This window comes from Oryx dammah, unplaced genomic scaffold (assembly GCF_014754425.2).
Source record: "Oryx dammah isolate SB20612 unplaced genomic scaffold, SCBI_Odam_1.1 HiC_scaffold_1, whole genome shotgun sequence".
Classification (NCBI taxonomy): domain Eukaryota; kingdom Metazoa; phylum Chordata; class Mammalia; order Artiodactyla; family Bovidae; genus Oryx; species Oryx dammah.
Window position 1 is genome coordinate 8,335,069 of NW_024070185.1, and position 14,636 is coordinate 8,349,704.

Consider the following 14,636-nt stretch of genomic DNA (forward strand, 5'->3'; position numbering starts at 1 on the left):
GCTTTTTCCATGATCCAGCGGATGTTGGCAATTTGATCTCTGGTTCCTCTGCCTTTTCTAAAACCAGCTTGAACATTAGGAAGTTCACGGTTCATGTATTGCTGAAGCCTGGCTTGGAGAATTTTGAGTGTTACTTTACTAGCATGTGAGATGAGTGCAATTGTGCGGTAGTTTGACAATTCTTTGGCATTGCCTTTCTTTGGGATTGGGATGAAAACTGCCCTTTTCCAGTCCTGTGGCCACTGCTGAGTTTTCCAAATTTGCTGGCATATTGAGTGCAGCACTTTCACAGCATCATCTTCCAGGATTTGAAATAGCTCCACTGGAATTCCATCACCTCCACTAGCTTTGTTCATAGTGATGCTTTCTAAGGCCCACTTGACTTCACATTCCAGGATGTCTGGCTCTAGATGAGTGATCACACCATTGTGATTATCCAGGTCGTGAAGATCTTTTTTGTACAGTTCTTCTGTGTATTCTTGCCACTTCTTCTTAATATCTTCTGTTTCTGTTAGGCCCATACCATTTCTCTCCTTTATTGAGCCTATCTTTGCATGAAATGTTTCCTTGGTATCTCTAATTTTCTTGAAGAGATCTCTAGTCTTTCCCATTCTGTTGTTTTCCTCTATTTCTTTGCATTGATTGCTGAAGAAGGCTTTCTTATCTCTTCTTGCTATTCTTTGGAACTCTGCATTCAGATGCTTATATCTTTCCTTTTCTCCTTTGCTTTTTGCCTCTCTTCTTTTCACAGCTATTTGTAAGGCCTCCCCAGACAGCCATTTTGCTTTCTTGCATTTCTTTTCCATGGGGATGGTCTTGATCCCTGTCTCCTGTACAATGTCACGAACCTCATTCCATAGTTCATCAGGCACTCTATCAGATCTAGGCCCTTAAATCTATTTCTCACTTCCACTGTATAATCATAAGGGATTTGATTTAGGTCATACCTGAATGGTCTAGCGGTTTTCCCTACTTTCTTCAATTTAAGTCTGAATTTGGCAGTAAGGTGATCTGAGCCACAGTCAGCTCCTGGTCTTGTTTTTGTTGACTGTATAGAGCTTCTCCATCTTTGGCTGCAAAGAATATTAGCAGTCTGATTTCAGTGTTGACCATCTGGTGATGTCCATGTGTAGAGTCTTCTCTTGTGTTATTGGAAGAGGGTGTTTGCTATGACCAGTGCATTTTCTTGGCAAAACTCTATTAGTCTTTGCCCTGCTTCATTCCGCATTCCAAGGCCAAATTTGCCTGTTACTCCAGGTGTTTCTTGACTTCCTACTTTTGCATTCCAGTCCCCTATAATGAAAAGGACATCTTTTTTGGGTGTTAGTTCTAAGAGGTCTTGTAGGTCTTCATAGAACTGTTAAACTTCATCTTCTTCAGTGTTACTGGTTGGGGCATAGACTTGGATTACCGTGATATTGAATGGTTTGCCTTGGAAACGAATAGAGATCATTCTGTCGTTTTTGAGATTGCATCCAAGTACTGCATTTCGGACTCTTTTGATGTGATTAAGCCGTGCTTAACCTAAAGGTTGAAGCATCTACCTTTATGTTGTCCGGAGACTTACTGTGTAATTTCCTGGGAAGAATTACAGTTAGTTAACATGTTTAATCATGTTAAACAAGCATGAGCTTGTTTTGCTTCAGTATTAAGGTGAAACTTTCTTTTTTTCTCCTTTCTCTAATCTCATGTTTATGTGTTTCCTTATGACGTAACTATAGGAAAATTCAGTGTCTTTTCTACTTATGACGTTGTCTTTCTGCTACTTGAATTTGACAGATAGATAAAGATGAGGGCATATAGGCAGCTTGTTAGAATCCTGTCACTCACTCTTACCCCAGATCTACTTGCTTTGATATTTGAGGTGAGGGACTACATTCTCCCCAACATTTTCCTCTTTCGTCAAAAGAATATAACCACATGGCTTCATTCCTCAGTGATTTGTTTTTATTGTTGTTTTTACCCTGAAAGGTGGGCCTCCAGCTAAATCTGGAGTTTGAGGCGGTGGCTCAGACTCAGCGCAGTGCCAGCTCTGCTTCTTATCTCATCTCTGACCTGTTTTTGGATTATCATTAGTCTGTCTTACCTTTACTCACTTTCTAAAGACCTTTTTATTTTGAAACAATTTTAGGCTTACAGGAAATTGCAGAAATAGTTGTAGAAAGAGTCCTGAATACCTTTCATCCAGTTTCTCCAACGATGAGATCCAACAGAGCCATAGCGTGATATCAAAACTAGGAAATTGACCCTGGTGTTGACTGTTAACTAGACCACAGTTCTTATTCAGCTTTCACCAGTTTGGGGGGGTTTTTTTTAGCCTTCATTTAATTGTGTGTATGTAGTTCCAATGCAGTTTTATCACATGTATAGATTCATGTAGCTACCACCACATTCAAGATATGGAATTGTTTTGTCACCACAAAAGAGCTGCCTCATGCTGCCTTTCTGTATTTGTACCCACCTTACCCCTCCAGCTTCCAAACTCCACTTTCATCTTTGTCCCCTTTAAATCTTTCACTGTTCTCCATCTCTGTAGTTTTTCCTTTCCAGAATGTCCGAGTGGATCATTTAGTATGCAGAGTGACTTTTTTCACTTAAGCATAATGCCCGCCAGTCGCCCACCAGTGAAGTCCCATCCAGGTTGTCACACAGTATCAGTATCTCCTTCCTCTTTATCGTGGAGTACTGTTGCCATGTAAGGGAGTACCAGAATTTGCTTAGCCATTCACCCATTGAAGGAATTTTGGGTTATTTCCAGTATCTTATTATCACAAATAAGACTGTCATGAACATTCATCTGGGGGTTTTGTGTGAACACAAATTTTCATTTCTCTTCCTCCAGGATGTTATAAATTTCTGAAGAATAGCCTTGCCTGATGGGTAGTACACAGTTTAAGAATATTTCTAATCTTTGGTTACAGTTCAGTAATAAATGATAAAGCTCCTAAGGATTTTATTTAGACAAGACCGTGTCACCATAGGGGATTGAGAATGGAATGCGGAGAGTTTAATGAAATGCTTTTCATCCTTTTTTTTTTTTAAAGACTCCCCAGACAACAAAGAAAAGAAATCTTTCAGTCTTGAAGAGAAGTCCAAAATCTCCAAAAACCGTGTTCACTATATGAAATTCACAAAAGGTAAAATTCCACGTTTCTTTATTTGTTTTAAATCTCTGTGTTCACATCTGGGTTTCTTAGAGCATTTTTAGCTCTTCACCAGCATCACTTGTCTCACGTACAAGATGGAAAAGGAAGGACTCACTGACCGGCTTGATCCAGAGCAGTGCTGAGGTGTCCGCACTGTTGTGAGTCACTGGGGGTCTTGTTAGAGTGCAGACGCAGCCTCACTCATGCCAAGGTGGGCCCCAGCTTTGCCCTTAGACTGCGTGCAAGTCCTCTGACAAAGCTGAGCGCGGAAGTTAACTTGCTATTAATATTTAGAGGAGAAGACAGGCTTTTATGTGGCTAAATTTATCGCTCAGTACTTTTAGTTACATTTCTCTTAGTTGCATTAAGCTTTTTTTAGAATTTAATTTTGGTGTTGAATAGCTTTTAAAATGGACCCATTTAGAGAATCATTTAGAATCTATATGAGATTCACAAACTTTCATGAAGTGGTCTCTATATTGAGTTCTCCAGTATGAAAGATCTCACTCCCGAGTTGACTCTTCTATTGTTCCACACCGTTTCTCTGTTTCATATAGTGCAAACTTAACTGTTCCATGGTCATTGCAAAGTTAGTGTTAGAAAACTTGTCTTCCTCCATCGCCACCTCCCTACTCCGGTTCCAGAGCTGTACGTGGTCAGTCGTGGGTGCAGCTGTCCTCTTTAACCAGGAGGTGGCAGTCTTGTATTGGAAAGAAACCATTTAACTTTGCTTCATCAACCCCCCAGATAGTTCCCATTGTTACGTATTAAGCACACTTCTCAGGTACAAACCCCTGTTTCTTATATTTATATACTAAAAGTATAAGTATGATGATAATTATGTTATCTAGTCACCTTGTGATGGTCCATCTATGGAAGACTGGATGTATATTTCTACCTCTATATGGCAGGAAAAGCACATCTCTTTGCTTTAGTCTTGTTGACATGACTGGAAATTCCTTGACTCCTAGAACCCCCTGAACGGCAGTAGGAGCTGGAGTTCCACTGCTCTAAACTGTTCATGGTGGTTCTCATTTGGAGCAGGACCCCACAAGGTAGAGTGGGCTCGGCGTGAGGGAGGGCTCATGGTGGAGCTGATTAGTTTGGGGACGTGTGCAGAGAGAGACTGGGGCTTCCCCCTTCCGTCTCCTGGCAGGCATGGTCATCTGGCTCATCCCGTTAGCCCCTCCTCTTTCTCCCAGGATAGAACCTTCTCTGTCATTCTCCTGTATGGCTTCTGAGCAAGGGTCCTCTCCACTCCTGACCTGCTGCAGGACAGAAAACAGTCCTTGGTGGCCCCTCAGTCCTTTTCAGGAGGGGCTAAATGGTCACTTCATCCCTATCCCTGAAATATCTTTCCTTTTCATTAGGCCCTATAGGGAAAAAAAATAGATACAGCAGAAGGGTGCTGAGCAAACTAATGAAATGAAAAGTGCCCTGTGACTTTTGGATAGCATGGCCGCCTTTTAAGCTTTCACTTTTGCAAATAGAATCTTCTTATGGCGGCCTGCACGCGTGATTTCACCTGAAGCATTTGCTGAAGCCGGAATAAACCTCTTCGATCTACTTTAATCTGTGGATGCCGGGAGCGTCGTCTTTCTGTTTCTAGTTAGGCCATCCCCTTGCCAGTTCACCCTGTCGGCCTGCTTGGTGTGTTCTTCCTTCTTTTTCTCTCTTTTGAAATGAAGTTTGTGGGATTTCCCTGGTGGTCCAGTGGTTAAGACTTCGCTTTCCAGTGCACGGCGTGCAGGTTCATTTCCTGGTCAGGGAGTTAGGATCCCACATGCCTCAGGACCAAAAACCATAAAACAGAAGCAATATTGTAACAAATTCAATTGAGGACTTTTAAAAAAAAATCTTAAAAATAAAATAATATGAGGTTTGCTTATTTATTACCTTTGTTTGGGGAGAAGGGAGGCATTGGTAATCAGGGAAGATAATTCAAGATATATTTTAAAGGTAACAGAGAAGATTGAGTGGGCAAACAGGGGAAAAGCAGAGTGGAAATCAGAAAACACAGAAGGAGGCAGAAATCCAGGGAGTGAGGAAATAATCAGTTGCCATCTATTTTAACAGTCCACAGTGTAAGTTTATTTTAAAGTTCTTTAATTTATTGAAAGAAGTCTCCCTTGTAGAGCAGCTGTTGTCACTGAATGCGAATGATAAACTGTGTTTCCTCCACGGCAGACTATCTTAGGTCACAGGAACCTGGCTTCTGGCTGTGACTCTCAGACAAATCACTTAACCTCTTGCCTTCTGTCAGCCTCAGTTTCCTTTTTTTTGTGAAATGAAAGATCTTTTTAAGTCATTGTTGAGTTCTAAAATAGGTTCTTTTTTAGAATTTATCAGAAATGATGCCATTATATGGAAATCATGGGTGTTCAGCATAATGGATGATAAGGATTTTAGCTCAGGGATCTGCTCTTAGTTACAGTAACTCACTCATTGGATGAGGAGGGTTCATATTGTAGCTCCATCGGTGGTCCAGAAACCCCAAACACGAGAAGGTAGCATTTTATTTAGCTTGGTGTGAAAAATGAAGATAAAAATTTCACTGCAGAGAGATTACAGCAGCAAACAGTATTGTAAAATTTGTTACTGTTTAAATATTGGCTGTAGCATTTTAGTTCTGATACATAATTATTCCTTTTTCTCATCCTAAGTTTATAATTTAAATTCAACATAATTTATTACATAATTTCAAGATGTTAATTGCATCCATATTCGTTTAAGGGCCTAAACTCAGTGGTAGTTTCTTTTAATCTATAAAACGTTTGGTGAGGCTGTATCTGCAGAGAAAAGAAAATTAGGGAAGATGGCAATTTCTCCAAAGCTGCTTTTGATGTTTTTAATATTTAACAGGGAGAGGTTGTCCAGAGAGCCTGGCTTTTTGCTCCCAGTCATGTGGTGGCTGAGTGGGTGGAAGGTTGTGTAGACAGTACTTGTGCAGCTTCGTTGTATTTAGACTTCTTTTTCCTGTAACAATCTGTGATACTTCGCTCCTTAAATAAGGAAAATACTCGCGCTCCTCTCGCATGCCCCGATGGTCAGCTGCTCGTCTGACACTGCTTTAGTGTCCTGACGAGGCTGGCTCCCTGCAGCCAGACTCTGCTCGAGATGGGTGTTCTGCTGCTTCTGGCTCTTTGGACATTTAAGTGTAAAGGAGCACCATTGCAGGCTTTAAAAAAATATTCCAACTGTCTTATTATCAGGTGTGAGGATCTCATTTCACCCCCTGTTTTGATTCTTCCAGGGTTCCTGATTTTCTCACATTATTACCCTTTCAGAGAAGTTTCCTAATCTTCCATTCCTCGGCTTATTATCAGTTCTATATGTTTTCATCAAAAAAACCGTCAAAATATAATATTATCTGTTTTATCCTTCTTGATTGGGGAATGCAAATAAATTTTTGAAACAAGTGAAGCTAGCTACCTATGTAACACTTCAGTGTTTTTTAACTGGTGTATTTTTCAACCTGCATTTCCTTTCCCTTGTGCCTTTCCTGTGAATTGAAAAACTCAGCTTTTTGAGCTCTGGTTATAACACAGTGCTCACTTGTTGGGCTCTGTATGACTTTCGCCCTTAAACTAAGAGAGGCTCTACATCTCCATGATTCTTAAGTTCTTGTGTTGGTTTTTTACAGTTTTACTTGCTGCCCATGTGGACTTCTTGGTGTTATAAGTGAGTCTGGCTGTAGCGGTCATGTTCTTCTCTCCAAATTGCTACATTGATAGACGGGAACACCTGAAAGTCCTCATTATTAGAAAAACAGCTAAAATGATCATAAGTAAATTGCTGTTCTCTGAAAGAATCAGATCATCCTTTCATGATTTTGTTACATCAGCTTGGCTACTGGAATCTCTTTTATCCTTGGTTCTTGGAGTATTGTGGCCAGTTGAAGACTAGTGGGTACAGAAACCAAATCCAGGCAGATGTCATATATTTCCTATTCTGTTCAATTTTTTGATGTCCTTTTCTCTAAGAGAGAAGTTTATCAACAGTATTTGCTGTGATTTGACCATGATTGAGAATGGAGACCAGTAACTTTCAAACTCATTTTTAATATACACATTGTATTCAAAACTGGCCATAATTTTATAACATTTATAAACTATTCAACCAGGACCATTAACTAATAACTATTTCAATATCACTTCCATCTTCACATTTTCATCTACCTTTAAGTTCCTTTCCTTTGGTCTCTGACTCTTAATTCTTCTCTGTGTTTTGTTTTCCAGATCAAATCCAGAGCAAGGCCTGTAACAGTCCTGGTTTCCACATTTGCTTAAGTGAACTTTGCTAAAGGATAAGCATTTCTGATACAAGAACCCGTCACCAAAACTTTAGAAACACTTGCACTTTCATTGGTACATTCTCTTATTAGCTTGACAGCTTTCCCTTTGATTTTTAGCTTCATTTTCCATCTCTGCGTGTTCATGTTTTGGTATCCTGTTTTAGAACTGTGATCTTGCATGTTCGCCCCCCGCCTTTCTAATCCCTCCAGCATTCTTTTTAGTTGAGTTGTTGTAAAAGTGATTGTCATTTGCATTTCTTTTAGGGTGTCTGTTCCGTTTCAGAAGCTAGCTTAGGGGTGGGTGGCCACTACATATTTTGATCCCAGTACAACTCCTTTTTCTGAAATAGAAGCTGCCGCCCTGAATGTTCTCTGCAGTGTGGAATGGGTTACACTGAGGACTAAGCTCAGAACAGACCTCAGGCCTCCTGAGGGTTGCCCATGTCGCCCCTCAATGGCCAGCTTTCTCCTCCACTATTCCTGTATGTTGTCTGCGTTCCCGTCTGGGAGGCTTCATTTTGCTCATGAGTAGGCTTCCTCTGGGATCATCTGTCTGGGCTCTATGGACTAACCAGCTAGAGCCAGGAAGCTTCCTTCATTTCCAACTCAGGCAGAGGTGAGAGCAGTGCAGAGCCTGCCCTCCAGGTGGGAACAGGTCGTGCCGACGGGACTTATGAGTCTGGTACAGCAGCCTCAGAGACTGGTTTTGGCACCTGGTTTTGCATTACATTGCAGTGTGGTTTTTGTTTTTTTTTTTTAATTTCATGGAGTCACTGAGCAATATCATATTTGAATGCCCCAGCGGTAGCCAGTGAACTGGAACCCTTCTGGGTCACAACAGTGCTGTGCCAAGTCAGGTTGCTGCAGGAAGCCAAGAAGATAACTGAGTTCGTGACAGTGGAACCCAGGCTTCCAACTCAAAACACAGATTCCTGTGTCTAACCCAGAGCCTCACTCCCCCAGAGCTTCCAGACTTTATATATACATCTACCATGAAGTTGACAAATGGGAATAGATTTGGTTGGCTGCTCACACAGTATTGTCGGTAGAAGTGGAAATTCCATAGAAGTGAATTTTAAATTAGTTGGTTTGTGGGTTTGAAATTAAGTTAAAGAGTTTAGTGTTTTTAATAAGAATCAAGGATCCTCAGGATACCATTTTTGCCAGAAGCCATTTAATTTCCTACTTATTACTTATCCTTTTAATGAAAATGATGCACTATTACAGTGAAAAAAACAAACAGAAAAAGTCTGAAATCTTTTCACCCTAACGCAGCAATTTTTATTTGCATTTATAAAAAGTTCATACATTCAATTAATTATTGAGCTTGTATGTGTCAATACAGGATGTTCTCATTCCTGTGCACAGGTGGGGTTTTGGAGCTATGTATCTTAGCAGCATATTTTTATTCTGCATTTTGTAACCCTCATTGAGTATAACTCCTGTCTCCTTGAAGTAATGGAATTTTACTGTTTACTAAGGGAACCCAGAGTCCCAGAAATTAAGTTTAATTGATTGTATTTAGTGATTATAAACAGTGTGACTCTGATGCTGGAAAAGATTGAAGTCAAAAGGAGAAGGGGGCAGCAGAGGATGAGATGGTTGGATGGCATCACTAACTCAGTGGACAAGAATTTGAGCCAACTCTGGGAGACAGTGAGGGACAGGAAGCCCAACCTGCTGCAGTCCGTGCACTTGCAAGGAGTCAGATAAGACTTAGCAACTGAACAACAACAAAAGTCTGTGAAAGGAAAAGAGAAAGTTGGTCATTTACAAAATTGTTTATATGTTTCCAAAACCCAGTTTCATAGTTTATATTTGTGCTCCTTATTCTAGAATGTATTACTGAAGGCGTCATGTATTTCTAGGGAAGGATCTCTCATCTCGGAGCCAAACAGATCTTGACTGCATTTTTGGAAAAAGACAGAAGAGGACCCCTGAGGTATTAAACCACCTACAATTGATACATTGTGTCTCAACACTGATTTTCAACTGTGTATAGAGCTATTTATGTTTATTACTAATGCTACTTTCCAGACAAAGTTACCAAAATAAAAACTTTTAGAGGCTTCATACAAAGGGTAAATGTGATCCTCTTAATAATAATTGATAGATGATAATAACAGTTGATAGATTACAAGGAGCCTTAAAAAGAATGTGTATTATCTGGGTTGTTTTTCCTCCTGATGTGTGGACTAGACTAACCTCAGGGAAGAACACCTTTTGCCAAAAGCCTGAGCCAGAGACGTGTTGTTTAGAGAAACAGCAGGAATGCTGGGGGCAGACTCTCGATCCTCTATGTGGTTTAGGAGTATTTTCTCTAGTGATAAGGCTGAAACAGGAAACAAGCTGGATAGCGGAAGGAAACTGGGAACGTGGGGGAGGGAAAAACTGAAAGAAGGAAAAAAAAAAGGAGTATCAGGAAGTTCAACCAGATAGGAACTAATGGAAATAGTTTTTTAGTGTCTCCCATTTCTTGCTGATTGTCAAATCTGAAAACCAACTTCCAAGCAGACTTCTCTTTTTTGGTTGGTTAAATTAAAAAAAAAAAAGAATTATTATTATTGATTGATTTCACATGAGATCTTTAGTTGCAGCATGTGGGATCTAGTTCCCTGACCAGGGATGGAAACCCAGGCCCCTGCATTGGAAGCCTGGAGTCTTAGCCACTGGACAACCACGGAAGTCCCTGGTTGGTTGGTTGTTTCTCATTAGTTCTGAATTTTCATGTTCTTTTTTGTGAATTGGGTTGTGTTTTATAAGTGGTTTGCTAGATGTGGACTCTTGAATTTGAATTTCCCTTCCTCCTACAAGTGTCTGTTACTCTACCTCCCCCACCTCACCCAGACCTGGCATCACCATTCATGAGTTGAACTGCTTTCCCAGCCTAGAGTTTGCTAAGGTTGTTTTACAAGGAAGCACCTTTTGGTTAGCAGTAAAATTAAACTAAGCCCACAAACAAGCTATTAACACATTTTAGGTCTGTATTTTTTTGCCAGCAGTGATGACTTCAGTAATTTTTATCAGCATGTTGACCATTGATTTTGAATCAAGATTCACAATAATCTCTGAGCTGGGACATTTGACCAAAGCCAGATAGATCAAATTTTGTGAAGATGTGTAAAATCTCATTGAATCTTTGAAGAGAACTCATCTGAATGAGAATTAACTTAGAGGCTGGGAACATGTAAACTGACCACAAGTTTGACCTACATCAAAATAAGAACTGTCCTGAGTTCAGGCTTGGAGTGCTTTAAGAGCAGCTGGAAGCAACACATGTTGGGGGTGTTTTCTGCACTGGTGACTGTATTTGAACTGGGTGCTGTATTTTATAAGAATGTGTTCAGAGCATGGCAGTTGGGCCAAAGCGATCTGGAAAGCAAGTTTTGCATGGGCCTTAGCAGACGAGCAGTTAGGAAATTCTGCGGGGACTATAGAGAGACCCTGACTTTGAATGTGTGAATGGCTTCAGGGGTCCTCTAGGAAAGGAACAGATTGGTTTGGTAAACTTCAGAGGACAGATTAGAACTGGTGGGTGAAATTCATAGGAAGATTCCTCCTCAGAGAAAGGAAACAGCATGGCTGGCAGAGCGGACCAGCCGTGCAGGATGCGCCGCGTGGCTGGCTTCCTGGAGGGAGTCTTGTAATAGGTGAGCATGAACTGTGTGCCTGTGAGCACTTCCGGGTCTAAAGTTCTCTGATTCTGGAAGAAAGCGAACACACGAAATACTCACATTTGAAATGGTACTTGACTTGAAGGTTTACAGTTTCCTAGACTACAAAGGAGAGACCGTTACTCCGATTGCTCTTCCTTATCTTCAGGTATGTGGGCAATTTTGACTTTATCTACTAACATCCTTTTTCCAGGAGATGGGTCTGAATTGTTTGATGCGTTTAAATAAGAAATGAAATAATGTTGAGGTGAAATGGCAGGCTGTCCTCAGAGGGGCTGGAAGTCCCGCGTGACCACGCCTCCCGGCTCTCAGGCTCGCTCACGGCCACTGCCGTGCTCGCTGGTTCTCCCGGCGGCTCTGCCCTGGTCGCTCTGGCCTCCAGTCCCTCCAGTCCTTAGGGGGCTCCCGCCTTGACTCTCAGCACTCGGTGGCTCCCCTGCATGGAGTGCTTGTCCCCAACTCACAGTTTTGTGCAAATGTCGCCTCAGGTGGCCTTCCTTGACACCCTAATTTATAGCAGAAAATACAAACAACAACAAAAATCCGTGATACTCTCGTCCCCTCTCCTTTGCTTTACTTTTCTCCATAGCAGTTATCAGCATCTGAGGTACTAAATAGTTCGCTTATACCATCTGTCTTTCCTTAGTAGCTTGGAACCTCCATGAGGGCAGGAGTTTTGTACTCCATACCATCTAGAACCAGGCCCGCCATGGAGTAGGTTCTCAACGAAGTTTTTGTTGAATTGAATTCAGCTGTTGATCAAGGATACTTTAATCCTTGGGGGAACAACACAGACTAGGGCATCATTAACACTACTACTGGGAGAAGGTAATGGCACCCCGCTCCAGTACTCTTGCCTGGGAAATCCCATGGACGGAGGAGCCTGGTGCGCTGCAGTCCATGCGGTGGCTAGGAGTCGGACACGACTGAGCGACTTCACTTTCACTTTTCACTTTCATGCGTTGGAGAAGGAAATGGCAACCCACCGCAGTGTTCTTGCCTGGAGAATCCCAGGGATGGGGGAGCCTGGTGGGCTGCCGTCTATGGGGTCACACAGAGTGGAACACGAATGAAGGGACTTAGCAGCAGCAGCAGCAGCAGCAACACTACTACTGGAGAAGTTAGAAACAGCTACAGAGAAAATTAATGGGCCCATACCTGGGCCCAAAGGGCAGAAGTCTGAATAGACAATGCACAAAAAAGAATATGTACCATGAGTAACAGCTCTTCCCAGGCCTCAATCTCAAGTGCCAGTGGGTCCAGGCATGTGACTAGAAATGTGAGTAGTCTGACTTTAAGATGACAGGGAACCAGGGAAACTCATAGCCTGGTCTGAAAGTGTGCAAGATTCACGAAATAATAACCATGATGATGGTGTTGGTGATCTCACAGGACACAGACTGCTAGTTTGTAATCCTTCACTTACCAGCAAGTGAGGAAGCTGGGCAGTGTTATGTATGCAAGAGTGGAATTGCATAGTGGAGACTAGCTGCTTGGACTGTCTTGTTGAGTGTGTTTGGCAGTATATACTGAGTGTGTCTAAGATGTGCTTCCTGTCTCCTGGCTATGTGAATACTCATATCTGTCCTCTGTAGGAGCTTGTATTCCTCTGATACTCCAAGTTCCCCTTCTCCATGCTTTGCTGGCAAGGGCACAGAGAAGGGTAAGAAGCTTAGAAAACGTATAGCACCGTGGGCAGCTGCCTGTCTGCAGGTGTATAAATAGTGCCTTCAATCAGGTTCCTTGCTGGCCGCGTCTAATTCAGAGTGCGGGTGAAATCGTTCTAAGTGAGGAAGAAGCATTGCAGAGCGAGATTTTCTATTGAGCACAGCTTTTGATAAAAGCAAAAAGAGCTAGGTATTGACTTTTTGGTGCCTGTTTTATCAGTGGTCTGTTAATCAACAGAGGATAAATTATTGCTCTTCAGAAGCAGGAAAGGATCCCCCTTGGCTTGAAGGCATTTCTACCCTTCTTTTCTTTGTTTTTTTCTCTTTATTGGTAGAGGATCTTTCCTCCAGCCGTTTGCTCCTTGGGGGTTTTGTTAAGGACTGAAGGGAAACTGAAGGGAGCTCTTTTGATTTATCTTCTATCCTTTCCTTTTGGTCACTCCACAGGGCTAAAATAGCCGAGTTGGCTTTAATATGTTGCCATTAGAGACCAAACATTAGCTGGAATAAACCATCATGCCTCACAATGAAAAATGTCCCCTGATTGGCTAATTAATCAGTCAAAGGGGAATGACATGGCTCTCGGCTTGAGGGACTCTGCTGGAGAGAAACAGGCTGTTGATAAATGGTTTTCCAACAAATTCATATATCAAGGAAACTTAGTCATTTTTTAACTATAGTTTGTGTGACTGCAATTTTTTCCAACTTTTCCTTTTCTGCTGCTCTTGCTGTTTAGGCTGTGTTTTCTGTTGTTGATAGAAAAATATAGGATTTTAGATATGAGAAAATAAATGCTTTCTCCTTACTTGTGTCTGTTAGTCTGATTGCTTTTGATTGTCTAGGCTTATTAGGAGGTGAAGGAAAATCAGATAGCTGTCTCCAAAATAACTGATGGGTTATAAATTTTCCTGCCTTCTTTCAAAGTTAAGATCTCCAGATTTTTGGGTCCATACTGTCTGAATTTGAATCCTGGTTCCAAAGTAATATATGCACATAGATTTAAAAAATTAAGCTGCACTAAACATCACAATATCGATAACCACAGATATGCCGATGACACCACCCTTATGGCAGAAAGTGAAGAGGAACTAAAAAGCCTCTTGATGAAAGTGAAAGAGGAGAGTGAAAAAGTTCGCTTAAAGCTCAACATTCAGAAAACGAAGATCATGGCATCTGGTCCCATCACTTCATGGGAAATAGATGGGGAAACAGGGGAAACAGTGTCAGACTTTATTTTGGGGGGCTCCAAAATCACTGCAGATGGTGATTGCAGCCATGAAATTAAAAGACGCTTACTCCTTGGAAAGAAAGTTATGACCAACCTAGACAGCATATTCAAAAGCAGAGGCATTACTTTGCCAACAAAGGTCCGTCTAGTAAAGGCTATGGTTTTTCCAGTGGTCATGTATGGATGTGAGAGTTGGACTGTGAAGAAAGCTGAGCGCCGAAGAATTGATGCTTTTGAAGTGTGGTGTTGGAGAAGACTCTTGAGAGTCCCTTGAACTGCAAGGAGATCCAACCAGTCCATTCTAAAGGAGATCAGTCCTGGGTGTTCATTGGAAGGACTGATGCTGAAGCTGAAACTCCAATACTTTGGCCACCTCATGCGAAGAGTTGACTCATTGGAAAAGACTCTGATGCTGGGAGGGATTGGGGGCAGGAGGAGAAAGGAACAACAGAGGATGAGATGGCTGGGTGGCATCACTGACTTGGTGGACATGAGTTTGGGTGAACTCTGGGAGTTGGTGATGGACAGGGAGGCTTGGCATGCTGCAATTCATGGGGTCACAAAGAGTCGGACACGACTGAGCAACTGAACTGAAGTGAACTGAAACATCACAAAAAAAAAAGCATT

The 14,636-nt window shown here is 41.7% G+C and overlaps 1 protein-coding gene across 1 annotated transcript in view; it reads left to right on the forward strand.

Moving 5' to 3' along the window:
* Positions 1-14,636, forward strand: part of PINX1 (PIN2 (TERF1) interacting telomerase inhibitor 1) — a 65,693-nt gene that overhangs the window by 14,024 nt on the left and 37,033 nt on the right. Inside the window, exons 5-6 of the mRNA XM_040234545.1 lie at positions 3,045-3,137; positions 9,309-9,382. Coding sequence (XP_040090479.1) covers positions 3,045-3,137; positions 9,309-9,382 — 167 coding nt within the window. The remainder of the gene's footprint in view (positions 1-3,044; positions 3,138-9,308; positions 9,383-14,636) is intronic.